This window comes from Vulpes lagopus, chromosome 2 (assembly GCF_018345385.1).
Source record: "Vulpes lagopus strain Blue_001 chromosome 2, ASM1834538v1, whole genome shotgun sequence".
Classification (NCBI taxonomy): domain Eukaryota; kingdom Metazoa; phylum Chordata; class Mammalia; order Carnivora; family Canidae; genus Vulpes; species Vulpes lagopus.
The window spans coordinates 138920778-138946184 of record NC_054825.1 but is presented as its reverse complement, the minus strand read 5'-3'; the positions used below and the strand labels follow the sequence as shown (position 1 = coordinate 138946184).

Sequence of the window (25407 nt, the reverse complement as noted above, 5' to 3'; positions counted from 1 at the left end):
GAATCCAAAGGAAGAGCACAGACTCCTAAGACAAATCTGGTTAATTTTATTCAGGCATTTCCTTTAAGGTGGTGATTCTCAGAGTGTGACCCTAAGATGGGCAGCATTGGCATCACTGGAGTGGGTTAGAGTTACAGATTCTTGGGCCCGCTGAATCAGAGGCTCTGGGGTGAGGCCCAGGATGCTGTGTTTCAAAGGGCTCCAGGTGATTCTGATGCACAGTGAAGTCTGAGACTCACTGCTCCACAGTGATGAACTTAATTTTATGCACATTTGTTAATTTATGCAGCAGAAATTCACTGAGCATCTACTGTGTGCTGGGCATGCTTGGTGCTTCCTTCAGGAAGAAGATCAAGTCATCTCAGGACCATCTGAGACCATGTAGATAGCTGGGGAGGGAGTCTGAAGGGACGGAAAAATTGGAGAGGGAAAAAGAGCTACACAATAAACCCAAAATGATAACTGTTTTACTGGATAGCTAAGCAGGAAGGGCAGAAATATGGAGGGAGGGAAATTTTACTGAAGGAGGCAAGATTTTATGGTACTAATGAAAGTACATGGCAATATGGCTTTACAATGGGTGAAAATTATTGATTTCCTTCCCCTCAACCTTTTGTCTGGAAAACACCTCCTTAATTTTATAAATATGTTATTCTGGGTGGGGGGAATTATCTGAAAGAGAAAATCATTGCTCTTTCTGTCTCTGGGGAATCTCATGACATGATGCAAATTAAGTACAGATAAATGCCAACGGGGCACATTATGCCAACATCTGGTTTCTTGGTTCCTAAGATCTTCCTTTCTTTTCCAAATTCTGGTTTGTCTCAGTTGAGTTTGAGACTAAGAGGATTCTGTTAGAGTAGAAATGTAAATACTTTTTTGAGTATTGTTAGTGTAAATTGGTGACAGTTATCTTGAAAGAAAACTAAAAAAAAAGACAGGAATATTGCAACACCAAACTATACTAATGCTAATATTGGCAAAAATCTTTTCTCAAATTAATTAATTAATGACTTTTTTTTAAAGTGAGCTCTATGCCCAATGTGGGGCTTGAACTCATGACCCTGAGATGAAGAGTCACATTCTCTTCCAACTGAGACAGCCAGATGGCCTTCTTCCTTGAATTTTAATCCCAAACATCCACCCTATGGGCAAATAATTCTACAGATTACCTACAATAAAAATGTGCTGTAGAAAAAAAAATCTCAATGGATTATTCTCAGGAGGAATTGGCATTTATACCTATACAGAAAAAAATAACTTATTTATTCAGAATTTATAGCTGTTTGGACATTGCCCGGGTTTCTGCTTTTGCAGTATCTATTAAAATGGGAACTAGTCATAGAAATTAACAGTGTAAGCAACATTTGAAATGGAGAAGCTTTAATATAATACACATTCCAAATAGTACTTGTCTATATTTGACATATAGTGTCAGGAAAATCAGTTTTTGAACTTGGAAATAAGAAAAGGCAATTACTGAATGTTCTTTCAAAGCAATGCTGAGTTGACTTTCTATTGATGGGCTATTTTACAACTCTTTGGGGAAAGAGGTTAACTTGTACATTTTTGTTGAACAGAGATGCAAATAGTTTCTGCCCAATGGAGAAGTTTATCCTAGGTTACAATTTATTGCCCTGTCGGGCATTGATCCATTTATCCTAACATTCCTTGATAAATTACCAAATGAAATCTAGCTTCGCAAATGTTCTTTGAACTGGTTTTAACACTTTACTGGTTCCTTCATTAAGTAATTAATTGAATAAAATTACTGGCATGTATTCATTTTATATTTGTCTTAAAGTTAAGATTTTGCTTTTTTGAAAATTATCCTTTAATAATAGTGACTAATGATTCTTTTTCTATTCATCCAAAAAGCTCAGAAGCATTATTTCGTTAAGCAATATTTCTAAGTCACTAAATAATGTGTTTAAAAAAACCTCGGAAAGTCATGAAATTGATTCTACAAAAATATTCCAAGTTTCAACTTGTCATCACTTCTCTCCATTAGTATGAATTAGTAAGCTTTTGTTGCATCAAAATATCTAACAATCATCTGGATGTTATGCTATGTGGCAATGTTGTGATGTGTTCCTGGGCTGCGGTGCCTAAAACAGTATGCATATTAAAAAAAAATTAAACAATAGTAACAAATGCATTCCTTAAGATAACCAAGATCACAGGGTAAAATGGACTGTAGAACGAATACCAGAAATCGCATCTATCATGGGACAAAGGGAATATCTAAGGTGCAGTGTTATTATCAGGATGCAAGAATAAAACACCAGGCATGCAGGTTCTCCCAATTCATTCCTGAAATGCAAGCCAACATCACGCCAGCTGCTGAATGAAAACCAAGTCTTACTTAGCTGCTTCTGATGCTTCCCTCAGTTCTTCATCCAGTCTGCATGAGCAAAAATTATCGGTGTAGAAAAGAAACAAAAAAGAAGCAAGCACAGCGTGAGACAGTCACCCAGCAAAGCAGAGCCAAACATAAGTGGAGCATATGTGCGTTTAAAAACCATCCTTGGGAGCACTGAGACACGCTCCTTCAATTATAGACATGGTGCCATTTCCTCCCATTTGGTGTTTCTGTACGTTTACTTTGCAAATTCTTTCACGAAGGTAAGATATACAAGTTGCAAGAAGATCAGAAACATGCTGGCTGAATAAAGCTGAAAACATCCACATCAGTCTGTTGGGTACAGTGAGAGCTAGCTTGCAGCCTGGGCCAAGTCAAGGGTGTATCTGGTTTAGTGGGTTTCGGTTGCCGAACAGGCTGACCTCAACAGCTTTACACACAAGACAAAGACCCAGAATGGTATACGACAAGGGACTGATAGAACGACCTCTCGCTCAGGTAGCATGTTGAGGTCACCCACGAGTAAGACACTGGAGCACACACACAGAGGATCCAGCAAGAATTGTAGCTCAGGAGATTTTACCTCACACTTCTCTTATAAGATCTCTCTTCATCGTACCTTACGAGACAAAAAGCGAATGCAATGAGGAAAATGAGCAAACAGATGGAGAAAATGACAGGTATATGGTTTAAAGAACGGTCAAGACTTGAGAGAAAAAGCCTATCCCCCACCCCGCACCCTCCACCCCCGCCCCCAGAATAATAAAATTCTCTTTTGGGAGAAAACTTAAACTTTCCTTTGATATAATCAAGTATATACAGCCAATCCTCATTATTTGCAGAATCTGTGTTTGCCAATTTGCCTACTTATTAAACGTTTATTTCTAACCCCAGAATCAATATCCATGGCACTTTTCATGGTCACTTGCTGACTTTCACTGAGTGGCAAGAAATTTGAGTCACCCGATGGGCATGTTCCCAGTTGAGGTTGAACAAGACAAGGCTCTCCTGCTGTCAGCAGGCGTCCCATTTGCAGTCTATTTAGCTCCATGTTTTCCTTGTTTTTGTGTTTTTGTTCGGTGATTTCACCATTTGAAATGACCTCTTGGCATAGTTCTTGTGTTCTGGCTGGTGCTTCTAAGCACAGGCAGGCTGTGAGGTGCCTTATGGGAGAATGTGCGAATGTGCATGTATTACAGAAGCTTTGTTTAGGCAGGAGTTATGATGCCACTGGCCGTGAATTCAATGTTAGCGAATCAACAATATACATCAAATAAAGTGTCTTTAAACAGAAACACACATAGAACAAAGTTATGTATTAATTGGCTAATGAAAATTAACCAGACACTTGCAGGAACTTAATTAGCTCCATATTTCCCCTAGGAACAATGGTTTGGTATTCGCCACTCAGGGTTCTAGAACATCACTGCTACAAATAACAAGAATTGACTGTAATCAGTAATGATAAATCTGATTCCAGATTGGGCATCTTTTTTTTTTTTTTTTTTTAATTTAAGTCCTTTGATGACAGGTTCCATCCCAGCTGAATACTGGTCTTGGGATTGGCCGAGACCAGACTCTCTAAATGTTATTCAGTAACAGGAGGGAGCTATGGCTCATATCAATTTGAAAATGGCATAACCTGAAAATGAATAGAAAGAATAGAAGTGGTAGAAAGGACATCCAGAGGAGATGGATTGTGCAAGACAGGAGAAAACATGGACACACGGTGAGGACATGGATTATTGTCAATTTTTTCCAAATGGAACACTTCTCCCTGATGAAACTTCTCCTGAATGGGAGCCTTTGAAAAATGATGGGTGTCAATGAATGAAAAGTGCCTTGGAGGTGTTTAACTTCTCATTTAAATGTCCCATATGATAATAAGTCTCTAACATAACATGAGAGACTCATACTATTAACATGAGTATAATAAATAACATTCTGTATTGCCAGCTCAGGCTGGGAGGCTTCCTGAAGGCATTATGCACATTTTCATTCAATCCTCTGAATCTTTCTATGAATTTTCCCCTACTTCTCCACTTTCTGGGTGCTGTAGCTGAGAGACGTGGGGGGTTTTAATAGGTTGCCTGAAGTTTTTTAAGACACTGGGGGCTGGTAGGAAGGTTCAAGTCTAATACTAAGTCTCCAAAACCCATTCTCTTCTGTCTTTCCAACTGCCACACCACGGAAGCATTACTAAATTTACATAGTAATTGCCCTTTCCACTTGAACAGAGAATGTGCTTGTCATGGTTTGCGAATGGAGACAACATTAACGGGGGTGCATACTCTAGTTACTTTTTTTTCCTCTTCATGACCCTGAGATGAAGACCTGAGCTGAGATCAAGAGTCAGATGCTTAACTGACTGAGCCACCCAGGTGCCCCTCCAGTTACTTTTTTTATTTAAAGAATAAGAGTGGCTTTGGAGATGGGGATGTACCTTTTTGTGTCAACAGGACAAAGCTGTGAGGTTTGCTGGGTGTGGGAATGCCATAAATTCATGAGGATCAAAGCTATCATTAGGATTATGTGAACACTGTTTGATTCAGCTGAACTCACTGGACGTTCTAAGCCAAATCACGGTCCTGTGTTCACCTTGTATCAGCACAAGGAAAACCAAATGCCTCTGCTCCTGAGCTTTGACTTCAGATAGATACTTTAAGGGAGGTCAAGGAAAACACTAGAAAAGGGCATGGGAATTCTGATGCCAGGCTGACCTGGGTCCAAAATCTAGTTCCATCTCCTCCTTGCTCTTACTTACACTTTGCATAAGTAACTTTTCTTTACTGTTAGCCTCCCTGATCTGTAGATGAGAGTTTACTGGGGAGATTAAACACATGATATAAATAGAGCACTTTTAGGCCTGACACAGCATTGTCACCAAACATGAGTCCTATCCTTCAAGTTTCTTTGCCTTTTTTTTTTTCCTTTGGTAAAGGGACTCTCTTTTTGGAAGTCCAAATTGAAAGGACCATTTTGATATCCATCTTATGGAAGAAGATGAGGTATCCTTGTCTGTTCTCTTTGAGATAAATGGTTAAATTCCTCCCATTTCTAATCAAGTGAAAAAAAAAAAAAGACAAGTGAATTAGACACAGTGGAAGAAAAGCACGATCCACAGACAACAATGGTTCTCTACAACAGTGAACCAAACAGGAGGATTCATTTGTTGGTACCCATGTTTTTACGTCTCAGCTCCAAGTGGTGGGTGTTAACTGCTACTCATTATTTTTGCAGCATGATCCAGACACCTTTCATCTCCATGCTTGCTCCTCATGGGCTGCTGCTACATTACCTGGTCCTGATGAGAGGGCCATCCCTAACCACATCACCTACCACTCTGCCTTACCTTTCACCTGAAGGGAACCGTGAAGAAAAAGGATTTAGAAGAGAACAGAGAAAAGTAGCCCCCCTCCCTCTTTTCCTAGGGTCATGTGGGTAAATTCTTTTCTATAAGACAACAAAGAAAGCAAAGCTAGCCTCAGACCCTCCTGTGTCTGTGAGAGTGGGAGACACAGGTGACAGGTGCACTGATTAACTTCATGATGTCCCCCAAATAGTAGCTCATTCAAAGTGGAATGAGCAATAATCAAGAACCCCAAGAGAAGATTACGTGAAGAACAGAATGGTTCTCTATGGGTTATGAGAAAAATTATCCATTTATTGAAAAATGTTTAATATTCATTTTAATTAGAAGATGATGTCATTTCCCCAGTATTCCAGAAATGAGTTCTTTTCCAACCTCCTACTCCAAACATGCAGTATTTCTTACCAAATCTTGGAAACCATCCAGACTTACTTGATGATGCTCTCTGGAATATGGATACAATCCATTGGGATCAGCCCACTGAGTTCTGATAAGCTATTGACATATTTAATTTTACTGCTGAATTTTGAACTAAAAAAAAAAAGAAAAGAAAAAAGATATCATTAGTGGCTACTTCATCCCTCCTAAGGCTGTTGCCTCTTGAAAATCCTGAAAAATGTAACACTGAAAAGAAAGGCTGCGTATCTGAGTAGTTACAACATGCCAGATACTGTTTTAAGTGGTTTATATTAATTAGCTCACTTATTTCTACTTACAGCCTAATGAAGTAAGTGCTATTATTCTGTCTTATTTTTTTTTTAAAGATTTTATGTATTTGAGAGAGACAGAATGAGCGAGGGGAGAGCACAGAGGGAGAGTCAGAAGCAGGCTCCCTGTTGAGCAGAGAGCCTGTCAAGGGGCTCGATCCCAGGACCTGAGATTATGACCTGAAGGCAGATGCTTAATGCACTGAGCCATCAAGGCACCCGATCTCTTTCTCTCTCTTTTTAAAAAGGATGCCCCTACTGCTCTTTTTAAAAAAATTATTTTGGGATCCCTGGGTGGCGCAGCGGTTTGGCGCCTGCCTTTGGCCCAGGGCGCGATCCTGGAGACCCGGGATCGAATCCCACGTCAGGCTCCCGGTGCATGGAGCCTGCTTCTCCCTCCGCCTGTGTCTCTGCCTCTCTCTCTCTCTGTGACTATCATAAATAAATAAAAAATTAAAAAAAAATAAAATAAAAAAATAAAAAAATAAAAAAATAAAAAATTTATTTTAAGGAAGCTGTATGCCACACGTGGGGTTTGAACTCACAACCTTGAAATCAAGTGTTGCAGGCTCTAATGACCAAGCCAGCCAGGTGCTCCATTATTTTCCTTTTAAAGATAAGGAAACTCAAGATACAGAGTGTAAAGTGTTAGCCCAAGGTCACACCTTCAATTAAGTGGTAGAACCTGGATTCAAACTTAGGCAGTATGACTACACTCATTTTTTTTTTTAACTTTTTCTTTTAATTCTAGTTAGTTAACCTACAGTGTTATATTAGTTTTAGGCATACAATATAGTGATTCAACACTTCCACACATCACCCAGTATTACATGTGTGCTCCTTAATCCCCATCACTGGTTTCACCCATCCCATTGCCCAGAGTCTACACTCTCCATCACACATTGATTGCATGGCCCCTCAGTGGTTCTGGTAACTCTCCATAGTCCTTGGTTTAGGGTTTGGCTGTGTTTGCTTGTTTGTTTTTAACAAACAAAAATCTTGTCATTAGTTCTTTCAGAATCTACCAAGGTTAATCTATTTTTAAAGTCTATGTAAACTCATTTTCTTCTTAAGATTTTAGCTTAACTATTTTTTTAAGTTTTTTTCTTCTTTTAAGTTCTAATTGGAGAGTTCATTTCAGATGGACCAAAGTTCAAAAACATGATCCAGTAACTGGATCGGAATGACGAGCAGCTTTCCTTTAAACATTAGCATGTTATATTTGTGTAAACATATGGAAAACAATGTGAAATACCACTGAGACTCACCAAGGAAGGAATTTGCCACTGGGAAAGGAGTACGGAAGAGGAACTGGTAGTTGTTGAAGGAAACACTTGGTCTTATTCTTAATGATTGGATGTTTTACAAGAAGGCATTTGTGTATGATTGCAAACTAATTCTTTAATGAATTGAACTACTTGCAATTGCATGTAGTTCAATTCCACTTGAAAGGGAACTTGATCAAGACTGCACTTTCTTGAACACTTTCCCATGAAGAGACCTCCCCCAGTCTGCTGATCATGCTGAGCTATCTGCCAACTGTACTGCCTCCTTTTTAACTACTGTTCATTCTAGAAGGAAGTGTTTGCAAGGTCATTTCTCTGTATAGTTATCTTTCACATTTTACTTGCAGATTGACCCTGGGCCACTGGCTGTGACTTGTGAATATCTTTTATCTCCATATAGTCACTTGTAGTCCTGATAAGTCTTGGGTGAACACACACTACCAATGATAGGCTACGTGAGGCCTTTTCCCCTGGACTTTCTGAGATAAATTCAGGTTGTGATAAAAGATGGAGTGGGCGTAGGGCAAAGCCTCCAGCTTCAGGGTTATGTTCACTAGAACGTACAGTTCTGACATGCTATATTGTCTCCTTCTTGCTGTTTCTACCTTGGTTTAGCTAGCCAGTCCTATCGGTACTTCAGAACTCACTTTGATGGCTCATTCTTCTGGAATGCCTCTCTTGGCGCTGACTTTCCACCTTTACTCTCCCCCGTCACCCCCCAACTCACCCTCACCCTAAGTTATCATCCTCAAGGTACTCTGCGTTGTAATTGCTTACTTAACTGCTTCAGTCAGCTTCGAGGCCCTGAGCTTTCTGAGAACAATAACTGAGTTCATTAACCTCTCAATCTCCACCTCACATTTTAAAAAAATGAATTTCTCATCTACCTTTATCCTAGGTGTTACCTTCAGCCGCAAGAAGACCTATAATACATTTGAATGACCTCTTTTTTCAGGTCTAAAAATTAGTTATACAGACTGATTCGCAGGGGGATCTTTAAAGAGGGTCTCACAGGATGAGACAGTAGGATACAATGTTTAAGCACTTGTAATGTGTTATTTATTTATTTATTTATTTATTTATTTTTGTAATGTGTTTTCTTTATAATGAGGCAGACAATTGGGTTCAAAGCCTGAGTCTATCATTTATTGGCTGTATTACATTCGACCGGGGTTGGCAAACTACAGCCCATGAGCCAAAGCCAGCTTGTTGACTGTTTTTTACAGTCATATGGCTAAGAATGGTTTTTACATTTTTAAAAAATATTTAAGGGGCGCCTGGGTGGCTCAGTAGGTTAATCATCAGCTTTCAGCTCAGGTCATGATCTCAGGGTTCTGGGATCAAGCCCCATGTTGGGCTCCATGCTCAGCGAGGAGTCTGCTTCTCTCTCTCTCTCTCTCTCGTTGTCTCTCTCTCTCTGCCCCTGCTCCTGTTCTCTCTCTTGCTCACTCTCTCCCTTAAATAAATAAATATGATCTTAAAAAATAAAGAAAACATTTCAAAAGATATCAAAATAAGAATATTTTGTGACATGTAAACCTTTTTAAGACATTCAATTTCAGTGTTCCTATATCAAGTTTGGAAGGCAGCCATACTTACTTATCTACATGTTGTCTATGACTGCTTTTGACCTATTATGATAGAGTCAAACAGTGGTGACTGAGACCAGATGGCCCACACATCTTAAAATATTTACCATTTGATCCTTTACAGAATGAGTTTGCTGGCTCTTGCTGTAGACAATTTATTTGACCTCACTGAACCCCAGGGACTTTTCCTATATAAGGCAAACAGTAGACAGGTCCTCCTTCAGAGGACTGTCACTATAAGTAAATGAAACAATACCTGTAAGTACTCAATAAATGTAAACCATTATTTTCTGTAATTTACCACAATACTATTTGCCCTAATTTTATTATTTTTGCTATATTTATTATCTTGAAGCCCCTTTAATAAATAATGTTGAATTATAGTTATTTTTCAGTATCCTTACAGTAACAAATATTTTGTTATTTATCAAGAAATGTATTTGTTTTATAATTGTAACACTCAAACTATTAAGTAGACATTAGTGAATGAATATGAATGCTGTTTATTTTTTTCTCATTAAATGTAAAAAAAATGTTATTTTTAAGTAATCTTTGCATCCAACAGGAGGCTTGAATTTACAATTCGGAGATCAAGAGTTGCATGCTCTACCAACTGAACCACCCAGGCATCCACCATGAAATTTTTTATAAGCTCTTCAGGGTACACTGATTCCTAATCCACTGTCAAAAACATTTTCTATTATTAAAATAAGTGGCTTTTTGTATATCTTAAATATTTCATATGATTTTTAAAAAATTTAATTTATTCAGAGAGAGAGAGAAAGAGCAAGCAAGCATGAGCGGGGGGGACAGAGGGAGAAGCAGACTCCCCACTGAGCAGGAAGCCCAATCTGGGGCTCAATCTCAGGACCCCATGATTATGAACTGAGCCAAAGGCAGCTGCTTAACTGACTGAGCCACCCAGGTGCCCCTCATATGATTTTTTAAAAAATATTTTATTTATTAGTGAAAGGGAATATAAGGGAATATAAGGGAAGGGAGAAGAAATGTGTGGGAAATATCAGAAAGGGAGACAGAACATAAAGACTCCTAACTCTGGGAAACGAACTAGGGGTGGTGGAAGGGGAGGAGGGCGGGGGTGGGGGTGAATGGGTGACGGGCACTGAGGGGGGCACTTGACGGGATGAGCACTGGGTGTTATTCTGTATGTTGGCAAATTGAACACCAATAAAAAATAAATTTATTATAAAAAAATAAATTTTCCAGTCTTCTAATGCAAAAAATAAAAAATTTATTTATTTATTCATAGAGACACAGAGAGAGAGAGGCAGAGACACAGGCAGAGGGAGAAGCAGGCTCCATGCAGGGAGCCTGACGTGGGACTCAGTCCCCCGGGATCACGCCCTGGCCTGAAGGCGGCGCTAAACCTCTGAGCTACCCAGGCTGCCCTCATAGGATTTTCTGAAGCAATTGAATACAATATGGTAAAGAACTAAACTTCGCCAGAGGAAAGCTGCTTTGAATGATGATATTCAATTGTTGGAAGTAAAAGATGGAAGTGTACGCTGAACAAAAAAGGATGAATCTGGAAGGCACAGTAAACTATATGTAAAAAATAAATAAAGGTTTTTAACTTTTAGGTTTTGTTTTTGTTTTTTTCTCCAGAAATGACCAGAATGTTTCTTAGAAATTCATTAGTAACTTTGAAACAGAAAACCTCCCATTTATCTAATCTGCATCCTGATGTTGTATAAGACTGTATTTCATTTTAAAGCTCTAGGAAATACTTACTGTCCCTTGCATTTAACTGTTCCAAATCCTACTACATTATGAGGCATGTTTTATTTTTCTTTGCATCCCCAAAATGTAAGGTTATACACTATCTAACACAATATATATGGTGATTAAATATTCACTGAATTGAGCTGAATTGAGACCAGGAATCCTCATGAGCAATCAAAAAAAGCTCTCAGAATGGCTGTACAGACTCTTTCCCCAAGTTTGGTGGCCTATATGATCCGTGTTCAGAAAAAGAATTAGGATAAGTCATTGCTCCTGATTCTGTCCTTGGTTTGTCCTTATTTTCTATTTTCTATTTTTTTAAAGATTTTATTTATTTATTCATGAGAGACACAGAGAGAGAGTAGTAGAAACATAGGCAGAGGGAGAAGCAGGCTCCCTGCAGAGAGCCTGATGTGGCACTCGACCCCAGGATCCTGGGACCACAACCTTAGCCAAAGGCAGATGCTCAACTGCTGAGCCACCTAGGTGCCCCTCTATTGCCATGTTATACTTCCTTTTCTATTCTCTACAAAATACCATATCACTTTAGAAGTATTATCTACCCTTCTGTAATGTGGCATGGAGACCCCACTACTTCATAGTGAGGTCACATTTTGTAATAATGGGGGAAAAGAGTCATTATAAAATAATGCTCACTCTTACTTAGGGCTCTTGCTAGATAGTTCAAAATATCTTTCCAGGAAAGCCAGAGGCAAAATATGTCTTCCTAAATACTCCCTCAGTTTATGAATTCTTGTTTATAGGACATATTTTGGAAAACTACTAATAGTGCTTTTAGTTTTTCTATAATAACAATGTACCTTATAAAAGGTCGTGTCACTGCAAGGATTGTCCTGATGAACCAAGATGGATGAACAATGATGAATGATTTCAAATTCTTTCGCAACCTGTTTTAAAAAAAGAAAAAGAGTAACTCACAACCTCTTTCTGGTAGGAGGTAAAACAGAAAGTGTAACCCCAAATAAGAATATTATAATATTAGAGTTCTAGTAAGTTGCTAATACATGATGGAAAGGTATAGAATGACCATAATTAATTAAAAAAATACTTTTTGAGAAATGATTTATAATTTGGATGATGCCAACCTCAACTTCCCATAGGAATCAATGTAAAATAGAATGTATATCAGGAGCACATAAATCTAGAATTTGCTTAACAATGCTTTTCATTTTTGCCAGCATTATATTTACTATTTTGAAAAGAACACACTCTTACTAGCAACTTAGCCGATTGAGCCTTGGTTTCTTCTTCTGAAACAACTAACAGTATAACATGTGGTTGTTTGGCCTTCAGATTACCATTTTAATGTTCTTGACATTTGGGCATGTTTTCCAGCATTAGCAATGCTACTTTATAAGTGTTTGGATCAATAAATGGATCTTAGTTAATATAAGATCATGCAAGGAGCCACATCTAAGGGGATGCCACACTTAACTGCAAACACCATAAGTTTGTATGGTTATGATAATTTTCCGGTGGTTAGCAATATAACATGTTTTGTTCTAGTCAAGCCAGTATGGATGGAAGTAAAGTATCTCGAGGAAAAGGTGCACCAAGGCACCTAATGGGCTAGCAGTTAAGTAGAATTATCACTGAATAATGAGATAAGAGCACAATAGTTGCTGAAATCAACAGTTCCAGTGCACATAAACTTCATTAAGATCATGTGAAACCAATAAAGAATCATGGCTACTCTGGTTTATCAGCATCAATTGCACCTCCACGCGGCAAAGACGTATGCATAGTTTAGAACAGAGTTGGTCACCAGGTTTGAGATGACAATATCTAACAAAATCTAGATTTATTTCAGATTTGGGGCATCAAGTGACACTTCTATTAATATTTGTATAATTTATTATTTCAACTCTGCATAATTCAGTGTTTTTAGAAGGTGATCACAGTTTTGGTAGATTACAGGGAATTAGAAATGGGGGTTATTGAGGAAGTCAAGACAGGGATTAAATAATGGAGCCTACATACCGTCTGTCAATCATCTGATAGCATTTCTTCATCCAGCCCAGCCCTGGCATCTTCCGTCTCGGGGTTGCTCCGTTCAAGTACACAATCATATAGTCCTCAGCTACCATCAGCTCTAAAGTACTTATTACATATCTGATCACAGGAAGGAAGAGGAGTGTTTTCATTTCCCACATGAAACAGTTCATTGTATTTACACTCTAATTATATAACATTTAAATTATAGGGTGTATGACATTTAAGAATGGTTGTGTATATTACCTCTTTACCTTGAAAAGAATGCAGTTCCCTAAGAGTATTTCTCTGAGAGTGAGTATTGCTCATTTATTTGTATGGTTATCTTTTTTTTTTTTTTAATGCAGGTACACTAAAAAAATGTGTAAGTTAGAACCTGAATTTTAAAAATGTCAACAATGTTGTTATATACCAAGGGCACAAGTGAATGACACAAATAAAGCTGGGTTATCATGACTAAAAATATGTTATTGGGGAATGGAAATAACACTTTAGCCAAAGGAAATGTTACAGAATTTTAGAGGGCAGGAAAAACTGTGTTCTTTTTGTTTTCAATTCATTCTGCTGACAAAATCTTGAGCAATATTCCTTGACAGAGATTTCATTGATTTTCAACAAAGGCTACAAATATTCTCCATCATCTATTTCCTCTTCTTAAATATGCTCTATCTGCCATGACATGCCACAGACATTCACTCAAAGCGCTTTGTCAAAAGTATCACTCACAGGAAAAGATTTTCCATGACATAGTGGTAATCCGCCCGACTGCTGTCTGGCAGAAAACAGGCAGCAAACACAATGATGGCATTTAGGCCGTCCCCATAGTAGCCTGGGGGACAGACAAAAAGACATTTGTAACCAAGTGAAAGCTCTTAATAAGAAAATATTTAACCTAAAGGACAAATCTGGAAGCCTTGCAAGTGTGTGTATATGGATGTAATAGATAAATCTTTAAGTGAGTATGATATAGACTATAGTTCTAGAAGTACAAACATAAATTTACTTGTCAGTAGTTAAAGTGTATGTTATGTAGAGTCTTAAACACACAGTGTGAATATATTTGCATATACAGCATATCCATTTATTATGGACGATTATATGTGTTGTACATCGTCATGAATGGGGTATGTATTCAATTTGTCAAAGAATGGAGGTTTTGACTTACAGGTTTCTAATTTATATAATGCTTCTGTCCTTCAATGGCTGGGAAGATCTGTTTGATCCTCTTTAGTTTTTATTCGTTTTAGACTCTGGTTAATTTAAAGGGGAAATCTATTTACTAAACTGCAATATAATCAGATGCATGTACTCCAGTGACCAGAAGATGCTAGTAGGTTCACAAATAAAGCACCTTTATTTTTATTTTGAGGACTGGTTCATTTGCATCCCCGGGGTCTCCAAATTCAATAGATAGTGCAGGGACACACGGAAAGTTCTGGCCAGGCCTAGAATACCTGTGCACAGAATTTAGAGCCTCATCTTTTTAAAATGGAGCAAACCCAAGAAGGGCCTGGTTAATGCTGACCTCTCTTTGAATTTTATGAAAATATATACTTTGGGGAAAACTTGAGAATTACTTCCTAGTAACCTGGACAGGGAGTGGAGGTCTGTTTGCATGTGGTGGTAAGGAGATAAAAGGCAAGTGTGGAACTCCAAAGAGTCAAGGAAAATATAGGGACATCTCAGGACATTTTTCCCACATCTGAAAGCTCTGTCTTATTCTTTAAGCTCTGTGTTCCCTCAGAGCTCGTTTCTAAAACTCATGACAGCTACTGGTCAAAGTCCCACAGGTTTATATGTAAAATCTCACACATCTTTCAGGCTTAAAAATGGATGCAATGCATTGTCTTTTTTTTTTTTTTTTTTTTTTAAGATTTATTTATTTGTTTTAGAGAGAGAGCACATGAGCAGGGGGAGGAGCACAGAGAAAGGGAGAGAGAGAATCCCGAGCAGGCTCCATGCTTAGCATGGAGCCCGACATGGGGCTTGATCTAACCACGCTGAGATCACCACCCAAGAAAGTCAAGAGTCAGCCAATTGACCAACTGAGCCATCCAGGTGCTCCCCCCACCCCCGCCTTTTTTTATATCCCCTTTTAAGCACTTGGAATTTTTGCCATATAACATAGATCTGGATTTCAGAATCATTAAACAGAGATTGCCTCAGAGCTCTGAGTAGGCGGACGGGACATGCCCTCCAGCCTGATCAGAACTCAGGGTGTTTTATTTTTTCAGGACTCTAAATACCCCCCTGCTGATTACATGGCAGTAAAATACCAGCTGGATATAGACTCGGATGGGCTTAACTCTTGAAAAGCAGTTTAATAAGATGTTCTCGACCAACATAGAGAGCATGACACTATCACAAAAGAGGTGAGGGAAGAAAGTGATACCAACTAAAAATATATCAAATTATGGGTTTGTGTGTATGACTAATCTGAGGTTGTTGTATACAGTGTTTACTCTGCATGTCTTAGAAGATGCTACCTATGTAAGTATACACCTGGTGTAATATATGTTTGCAAAACCGGATTGGGATAGCTTCCCTATGGATTATTTGCTTTGTTCTGTCTTTTCCAACATGCCAGTGTTTTCCAACTTCTTTTTAGAACAAGATGGGAAGGAAAATGGCAGAAGGAGGCATATTTTAATACAAGAAGAGTTTGCTTCACCGAACAACTGCATTTAAGACTCATAACCTAATGAAAATCCACAAAGGATAAGGTGGCTTCCCTACGCTACTGCTAACCACCACAACGGTATGTAATTTAGACTCAGCACAATGACAAGGACCAGGACCATTAAAAGAGATAACAGACATAATGAATCCAACTTACAAACAAGTACAAAAGCATCCTTTCAGAAGCATCTTTTCTAGATGTTGCTGCCTGGCCTCAGGGTGTCAAGATCATGACCTCTCAGGTACTCTGGTTTCTTTTTCTGTTTCTGGAGAATTTCTAAGAATTTTTTTTTAAAGGACAGTATGAGGTTTATAAACAGTATTGCAGAAGTCATCTTAAATGGCATTTCAGCTCTTTGTGTCAATGTGTCTGTCCTCAGAATGCTGTGGTGTCACGTTTGCTCAGGTTCATGTCATTGAAGGACTAGTGAAGAATCGACTCATCACTTCCTGCTCATTGCAAAGGCACCAGAAATATCTCTTTACAGAAAAATTTCCTGAAATTTACAAATGGAGATGTGTTTTTTTGTGCGTGGGGGCCTTTTTTTTTTTTTTTTTTTTTTTGCCTTTTTGTGGGTTTTTTTTGTACCTTTGGGCAGAGTAGCTGTGGGAAGGAAAGAAGAGGCAAAAGATACGGGGGGAGGGAACAGGAGGAGATAAAATGTAAGCTATCAAAAAGGAACAGGAAGAAAACGATTTCTTCATGGAAGTTTTCTTTCCAAACCAAGACCCAGAGGAGCCATTTTTGTTAGACTCTAGGGATACTTCAGATCGTCATGGCTGGCAAAGAGCAATGACTGGAATGAGTAGTCCTATCTGCTTTTTGTCCGCTAACCCAATTTCTCTCTGCTAAATATGCAGCTTGCTCAAGTTGGCTGTCAGCAGCCGAGTAATTCATTTGAAGTGTGGTTGTTTGAAACACGTTATTTTATCTGACTCTCTTCTTAGTCCCCAGGAGTTGAGTTTGGGGTGTGTGTGCTGAGGTGCCTCCGCAATCCCACCGCAGGGCCTCCTGAGACCCTCTGAGGCAATCGTGCAAACCTTACCTGAGGCAGAACAGAGAGGAAAGGGACGTAACACAAGTTTGCTGGCCAGCAAATGGAATGGAGAGAGAAGGGAAGATGTCACAGTCGCAACAAAACATACACACACACACACCAGCCCGCAACTCTTCTCCTCATTCTTTCCAGGGCTATTTGTCCAGCAACACTGTAGAGAAGTTACCTGAATCTCCTATAATGAAATAAGAGAAATAAAAACAAAACAAAACAAAACAAAACAAAAAAACAAGAAAGGAAACTTCTCAGTATAATGTTTGGTATGACGGTCCTTGGTTATTTAAATGCATCCTCTGTTCCAAGGTCAAAAAAGCCAGTTTCCGGCCTGAAAGTGACCCCACCCAGACCTCTTTTTGTTCTTCTATTGAAGTAGATAACAGGAATGTTGCTCATGGACTCATGGGAGGTGACACTGGCTTTATCACCCTCTTTGGACTGATGAAATAGTTGAGGCCTGAGAAGTGAGGTCATGTACCAAGGTCACAGAGTGATAAGTAGCAAAGACAGGTGTTGAACTCTGTTCTATATTGTGTACGAGGCCTCTTACAATAGCTCACATAGAACTCACCAAAGCTGACAGCTGAATTATTTGTTGCAATATTGCTCTCACACCTTGTGCCCAACTGGCATGGACACTTGGCAGAGCCTGGCTTTGCAGCCAAGTGAGGCAGCAATTTTAATCACCACCATCTTGTGGTTAATCTGCACTGTACGGCTGCCATTTTCCTGTTGGTCTGAATGGGAAAACCTCCTCAGAGCAAAACATCAGACCCCCAGACAAGACCTCTGCTCACTGTGGAATGCTCCTTTTTAAATGCTCATCAGAAGCCAGGATAACAAATGCAGTAGATTGGTCTCTAGGGAGTCCTGCTTTATCATCACTGAAGTCTAAGAAAGCGGTGTCAGCTTCCAACACAGTGGCCTGAGCCTTGGCAAATTCAGAAGTAAAATCTGAACTGTCTTTACCTACAGAGCACAGAAGCTGCTCAGGGGGTGAGAAGAGGCGGCATCTGGCTAACGTTCCAGGTGGGTGGCTGCAGCCAGAGGCACACTCATGCAGGTCAGCTCCTGGAAGAGGCTGAGGCAGAGCTGGTAGGGGGGGAGAGGAGGGGGAGGAAAGGTGGCCTTTTCTTCCATACCAACCAGGCAGTCACATGGACAAAACCAAGCTCACGACACAGAACAGAGGGGAGCGAATGCCAGGGGAGGAGGTGGCAGGGATGCAGGGCACAGCAAACCAGGTTAGACTTGAGGTGTAAGCTGAACTTTCACAAAGAGAAGCAGAAGCAGTGGCTTTGTTTAGCCCCTGGTGGGTTGATGATAATCACTCTTTCCTGAGCCAGGCAGCAGATCCTTGAGCTCAACCCTCCCACCCAACCCAGCTACTTTCACTGTGGTTGAAAGAACAAGCAGGTGAGTCTGTTGGGAGAATGAGAAATAACCTGGCCTCGGGAAGTCAGGGAAGCAGTGAGGCCGCTTCCTCATAACAAAGGGGCTCTTGATTTAAGACCTGAGTGGTAAACATTCTTATGGATTATTACTGGGTGACCCTGATTTACTTTGACAGACTTTTCTACCAGTGTTGACCTTTTTTGAACGGGCACGGGCTACTTTTACAGTCGGCCTCTGTTTTGTTTTCTTTTTATTTCCAAAAAAGCCAACAAACCAAAAATATCTGAAGCATGGCTCAAGAGAGACATGTGCTTCTGGGAAGATCTGGGATGATGTTTAGGTTGTGGTTTTTGTCCTAAGAACGAAAGGGTTGACTCTGTAGCCTGTTGTCTGCTCTTTGCAGCAACATCAGGACCTCCCATTCTGTGAGGCTATGGAAAGGCTTCCCTTGGAGGCAACTGCCTCCAGTCCCACGGCAGCCATCCCTGGGCCATATTATCGTTTCAGGTCAAAGAGTGAGGCAGGGCAAAGGCAAGCCATGGCCAGGGGCACCTAGGGGCATCTTCTTTCACTTTTGAGGTCCGGATCGCTGGCCGGCCTCAACACTTACATGGTGGGAACAATGCATGGATGGAAGATGGGCAATCAGCTGGTGGAGGGAAGTCTGATCGGAAAAACAAAATGTCCTTCTGCTCATTAGAAAACGAAAGCTATGGGCTTAATGCGGTGCCAAGATGCTTATTTCCCTGTCCTTGCTAAGGAAGAGAGAACAACAATTGCCTTGTCAGCTTACACTTTTTTTTCTAGAGCAGCAGAGTGTTTGGGGTGGTGCTTCAGGACTGCAGGAAAGGGGCGCATGCAGCAGAAAAATAAAAAAGCCATTTATGTTTTCCAAAGTTGACAACATTAAATGTGTTGCTTGTGCTCATCTGACTTTTGTAGCTCCAAAATTAATCAAGGCTCCTGGAGCTCCTACAAAGCACTGGAAACACAGAACACAGTGTTTCTCTCTTGCTTGTCCCTCCCTAAGCAGATGGAGGCTTTCACTGGAAAAGCCTGTTGTTAGGCCCAGGTGAATAGAAAAGCAAACTTCTGGGAGGGGAAAAAAGATGACCAGGCTGAGTCTAAAGAGACTTCCCAAAGTTTCTAAGAATAATCAAAAGACCTTTTCGTTATGAGAAGCATCTCTGGAGTACTGATCTTACTACAGGCCATGGTAGTAGAGACTCAGAAGAGACTTAGTTAAATCCTACAAACCATGGTAAGGGTAGTCACCATCCGTCACCATACAAAATTATTACAATATTTTTTACTGTATTCCCTGTGCCATACTTTATCATTCCTGTGACTTATTTATTTCATAGCTGGAAGTTTGTTGAATATTTCATAATGTATTTAAGTATTGAATCACTCTGTTGTACATTTGAAACTAACAGAATAGTGTATGTCAACTATATTTCAATAAAAAGACCATCCAACTGATCCATATGAGTTCCAAACAGACATTATTAAATTGGACGACTACAGTTTTCAAGAAATTTGCCCAGAAGATTAAGGCCGTCAGATACTTGATGTGAAAAGCAGTTTTCACTTTAGAAAGCTATTTTTTACACAGGCTTTCCGATGTCTATAGAGTTTGAGTCTGAGGTAATGTGCTTTGCTCTATGGCCCCCTGAGTATTGACTGCAGAATAGGGTTTTGAGGACGTCATGCTGCAAAGAACCCTCTTTCATTATCTAAGCAAAAAATATGGCTGCCCTGTTCCCCACCTCCCTGATTCACAAAGAGCTTGACTACCTCCATGTGAAATGACTCTCCTGTAGGGCTCGATGACCTTCATGTCAATACGCTGTTCCTGTTCTCCAATCACCACAGTTCTCCACAATCGGTTGTCCTCTCGCTCTTCTTCTGCTGTATACTCCGGAATAGACTCTGACTCTTGGCCAGAATCTTTGTTAGATGTGGAGACTTCTGGAAGTGAAGCATACAGGAGGACTGAGGAGCAAGACTTCACAGTTGAGGCAGTTTAACCACAACCCATTTCCAGACAGAGTCAACCTGATGGCACTCCCCATCTTGCACAACCATCCTGACCACATAAAGGATGCTTATTTATTGATGGACTGAACAGCCAAATCCATTCTAAGGCCAAGCTGAGGGTGGGGATAGATGCAGGGCTAGAGTTGCCTTGCCTCAGTGGGCCAAGGGAGGACAGGCTGGTACCAATTCATCCTTGATCACAGGTTAAAGACTGGACTTTTCTCATGGGGTGAAGGGCTATTTATCAAGCCCAGGCAATTTTGTTTCCTTGGGTCACACATCCTAAGTGGTTAGTATCTTGATGACACCACCAGCCTAGACCCTGACTCTAAAACTTACAAAGGACTTGGGCCCCCTTCCCTATTAGAAGTAAATTTGGGCATAAGTATGATATTACCTCCAATCGATTTTTCAAAATTCCCCACAGAAAGATTTTACATTAAGTAAGAAACAAACAACTGTATAGACCAGAAATGCTCCAAGGCCAAAAATTCATAACATTCCAATTTGTGGGTACATGTGGCAATAAAAAAGCCCACTGAACACTCTTTGGGGAAACATTTACTACCCACTCTTGCACATCCAGAAAAAAAAAAAAAGACAGCAACCGTGCTAAGTTTTCTGAAAAGAATAAGCAGCAATTGTTTTCATTTTTACTTAATCTATGAGTTTAACAATGGTTATTCTTTGTATGTTTAAATAATTTGAAGGAAAAGATTATTTACAGCCTTCATAATAATTCCGTGGCATATTATCATTCTTATTTTTCCATTCATGGGAAAAGACTTTTGATTTACATTGTACTTCTTTCATTTTATGCCACTTTGATAATTAAGAACAATACTTAACTAGATAGCCACAATGTGTCAGGCACAGCAGTAGGTATTATAGTAGTAAACCTGCCCATGCAAACACTGACTTTAAGTAGTTTGCAATCACACTATACCCTGAGTGTGTGATTCTCATTCTCTTTATTTTACCGTGAGGCTGGGAATTCCTTGGGCCAAGAAATTGTGCCTGAATACCTCTGTTATTTTTTACATTTTTTAAGATTTTATTTATTTATTCATGACAGAGAGAGAGAGGCAGAGACATAGGCAGAGGGAGAAGCAGGCTCCCTGCTGGGAGCCCGATGTGGGACTCGATCCCCGGAACTGGGATCACACCCTGAGCCAAAGGCAGATGTTCAAACCGCTGAGCCATCCAGGCGTCCCAACGACTTCTATTTTTCACCTCCATCAACTAACTCCACATTTAACTTGGAAACATGCACAGAGTTCTCAGTGAAAACTAAGGTGAACGGGTAAATAAAGGAAAGCTTGGACAGTTTCCTGAAAGTATGGGTACTCGGTAAGGAGACCACAACAAAGCCATGATGTTCTGGAAGATTCCTCAAGACACATCAAATGTGTCTGATTATCCGTGACTTAGAACAGCACACTGAAATTGAGCTGGGAAGCCATCCTAGCCTTTTTTGCCAACACCAACAGCTACCATCACCTACAGAGCCTTGCCTCACTCTGGCTTCCTCTCCATTCCCAGATGAGTGTGCCTCATCTTACTAAGGACAGAAAACAACAACCTTTGGCTTCAGACCAAGCTCTGCATCACTGGCACAAATCCATCCAACGGCATTGGACTCTCAGTCTGGAATCCCTTCCTGCTTCTCCTTTCCTCTTGGCTGAGGGCCCCTGGATGCTTCTCTTCACTTCCTTTCTGGGACCCTGTTTTCCATCTGGTCTCTGGGCCCCGAGACCCAGAGGGCTTGTCTTCAATGTTCCTGTACGTGCACACTCTACCTTGCTACAAACTCGCCATCCACCAGCCCCTCTATCCTTGTTTGGGACTTTCTGGCTTGCTCTACCTTGACCCATGTGATCTCTGTGGGGTGGAGGGGTGACTGTTTTGTTTTCTGCATGCTTTTACTGAGGCTACCACATTTTAAAAAATGTGTATACCATATTATTTTTCCTGCTTCTAAAATAAAATGCAAATAAAGGTTGAAACAATGCTGACATTGTCCAGAAAAACCGCAAAAATCACTGGTGCCACTCTCACTCATTGTTTGCTGTGTATTCTTTTTATTACGTAGGGAAGTATACAAGCATACTTCCCTCCCAAAGTATGATCATTCTATATATTCTGCATGTTCTTTTTAAATTTTTTAAGATTTGGGACACCTGGGTGGCTCAGCGGTTGAGCGTCTGCCTTCGGCTCAGGGCGTGATCCCGGGATTCGGGATCGAGTCCCACATGGGGCTCCTGCGAAGAGCCTGCTTCTCCCTCTGCTTGTCTCTGCCTCTCTGCCTCTCTCTCTCTCTGTGTCTCTCATGAATAAATAAATAAATCTTTTAAAAAAATAAATAAATTTTTTAAGATTTTATTTATTTATTCATGAGAGACACAGAGAGAGAGGCAGAAACATATGCAGAAGAAGAAGCAGGATCCATGCAGGGAGCCCAATGCAGGACTCGATCCCAGGGCTCCGAGATTATGACCTGAGCCAAAGGCAAATGGCTCAACCACTGAGCCACCCAGGTGCCCTTCTCTCTCTCTCTCTTTTTTTTTAAGTAGGCTCCACACCCAGCGTGGAGCCCAAGGTGGGTCTCAAACTCAGGACCTGAGATCAAGATCTGAACTGAGATCAAGAGTTGGATGCTTAAGGGCAGCCCCATTGGCCCAGTGGTTTACTGCCGCCTTTGGCCTGGGGTGTGATCCTGGAGACCCAGGATTGAGTCCCGCGTCGGGCTCCCTGCATGGAGCCTGCTTCTCCCTCTGCCTGTGTCTGTGCCTCTCTCTCTCTCTCTCTGTGTGTCTCTCATGAATAAAAAAATAAAATTAAAAAAAAAAAAAGAGTTGGAAGCTTAAGCAACTGAGTCACTCAGGGGCTCCTTATTCTGCATGTTTTTTTTTTTTAAGAATTTATTTATTTATTTATTTATTTATTTATTTATTTATTTATGAGAAAGAGAGAGTGAGCATGAAAGAGAGAGAGAGCATGAGCAGCGGGGAAGGAGGGGTGGAGGGAGAAGCAGAGTCTCCACTGAGCGGGGAGTGCAACTTGGGGCTTGATCCCTGAACCCTGAAAACATAACCTGAGCCAAAGGTAGACACAACTGAATGAGCCACCCATATGCCCCCCATTCTGCATGTTTTATACTTATTCTTCTGTAATACGATTCTACCTAAAAATATAGCATAGGCTTCTTTTCATTTCAGTGAATATAAACCCTCTAAACCCTCTGCTTATTTTTTTAAGTTTGTTTATTTGTTTATTTATTTATTTATTTATTTATTTATTTTGATAATCTCTACACCCAACATGAAGCTCAAATTCCCAACCCAGGATCAAGAGTCACAGGCTCATCTGAGTCACGAGCACCCCAACTCTGCTTATTTGCTTATTTTAAAAAGAGTATTCCATTTTACTGATTTTTTAGTTTATCATTTCATAGTGATGGAAATTTAGTTTTATCCTATTTTGTTGTTCTTATAAAGAATTTGCTTCATTAAGCATCTTTGTTCAGGTATCCTTTGTGTGCATATTGTTATAGGTCAACTTTATAGCCGTGGGATGCTGGTTTAGAGACTATAAGGATGTAAAGTTTTCATGGGTATTTTTGCCCTTGAATATGTCACACCAAAATATATGAGTAGTTGTTTCTTCACACTATCAAAAACTCTGGAGGATATTAGTTTTTAACCCTGGACAATTTAGGGTGAAACTTGTCTCTTTGCTCTTTTAATTTATATTCCTTTAATTATTAAAGATGGTGAAAAATTTTAAGTGTTTATTGGCTATTTATATTTTTCCTACTGACAAGGAGGCACCTATAAGGTCCTTTGCCTATTGTGGTCCTTATTGATTTGTTGGGTTCTTTATATAGAACTTTGTCATGCATTGTAGCCATTTTCCTGCTTTGTGCTTAGCTTTTATTATTTCTTCCTTTCTTTTTTTTTTTTTTAAGATTTTATTTATTCATGACAGAGAGGGGGAGGGGGTGCAGAGACACAGGCAGAGGGAGAAGCAGGCTCCATGCAGGGAGCCCGACATGGGACTTGATCCCAGGTCTCCAGGTTCACGCCCTGGGCCAAAGGCAGGTGCTAAACCACTGAGCCACCCAGGGATCCCTCTCTTCCTTTCTTTTTAAAGATTTTTTTTAAGTAATCTCTACACCCAACATGGGGCTCGAACACACAACTAAGATCCAGAATTTCATGCTCCACTGACTGAGCCAACCAGGACTCCTGTGCTTGGCTTCTAAACTGATATTTTTTTCAAAGAGAAATTTAATATTTTTATATAGCTGAATCTGTTAATTTTTGTCTTTATGGGTTTATTTTTTTAAAGATTTATTTTTTTTTTAAGATTTTATTTATTTATTCATGAGAGACACAGAGAGAGGCAGAGATACAGGCAGAGGGAGAAGCAGGTTCCATGCAGGGAGCCAGATGTGGGACTTGATCCCAGGACTCCAGAATCATGCCCTGAGCCAAAGGTAGATGCTCAACCTCTAAGCCACCCAGGTGTCCCTATTTATTTATTTTAGAGAGAGAGAGAGCAAAAATGCACAAGTGGGTGGGGCAGAGAGAGAGAAAGAGAACCCCAAGCCGACTCCATGCTGAGTGAAGAGCTGGATGGGGACTCAATCCACAACCCCAAGATTATGACCCAAGCCAAAAACCAAGAGTCAGATGCCCAACCGACTGAGCCACCCAGGTGCCTCTGTCTTTGTTTTTTGATCACTGTGTTATAGTAAGAAAGGGCACTTCTACCTAAAAATATCTATGTATACTAGAATTTTCCTACAGTTTATTATTTTCTTTAAAGCATTATCACTCATTTTGGTATAAAAGCGTGGACCTTTTTATGAGATGTTATCCGTATTGCTTCAGAGAGCGAGAGCTGGCAAGTTGCTGGGGTTCCTTCTCCTTTCCCACTTCTGATTGATGTAAACGGGCAAAAGAAATTATTTAAGAACTAGGGATACAGTAAATTCTCAAAGTGTTCATTTCTAAATGTCAACAGTGTAAGCTAGCAAGAAATAAAGATGGCTTTATTTACTCCCTTGAATTAGCAATATCCTCTCCATCTTCATGATTCTTCTGCTTCACTCAAAATTCCCATCCCCCATGCCCCCATGGCCATCATTTTCTATTTTCAAAAAT

The 25407-nt window shown here is 40.1% G+C and overlaps 1 protein-coding gene across 6 annotated transcripts in view; it reads right to left on the bottom strand.

Moving 5' to 3' along the window:
* PRUNE2 (prune homolog 2 with BCH domain) overlaps positions 1-25407 on the bottom strand; it is a 256673-nt gene that overhangs the window by 6828 nt on the left and 224438 nt on the right. For 2 of the 6 annotated variants that reach the window (XM_041742368.1, XM_041742375.1), the window contains exons 12-18: positions 19997-20170; positions 16974-16982; positions 13797-13899; positions 13059-13190; positions 11879-11965; positions 6165-6263; positions 2946-2981 (exon numbers count right to left, since the gene is read on the bottom strand). In XM_041742368.1, the coding sequence (XP_041598302.1) occupies positions 2946-2981; positions 6165-6263; positions 11879-11965; positions 13059-13190; positions 13797-13899; positions 16974-16982; positions 19997-20170 (640 nt within the window). Of the gene's footprint in view, positions 1-2365; positions 2405-2945; positions 2982-6164; positions 6264-11878; positions 11966-13058; positions 13191-13796; positions 13900-16973; positions 16983-19996; positions 20171-25407 lie in introns of all 6 variants that reach the window. The other 4 variants (XM_041742364.1, XM_041742381.1, XM_041742374.1 and 1 more) reach the window with 4 other exon arrangements.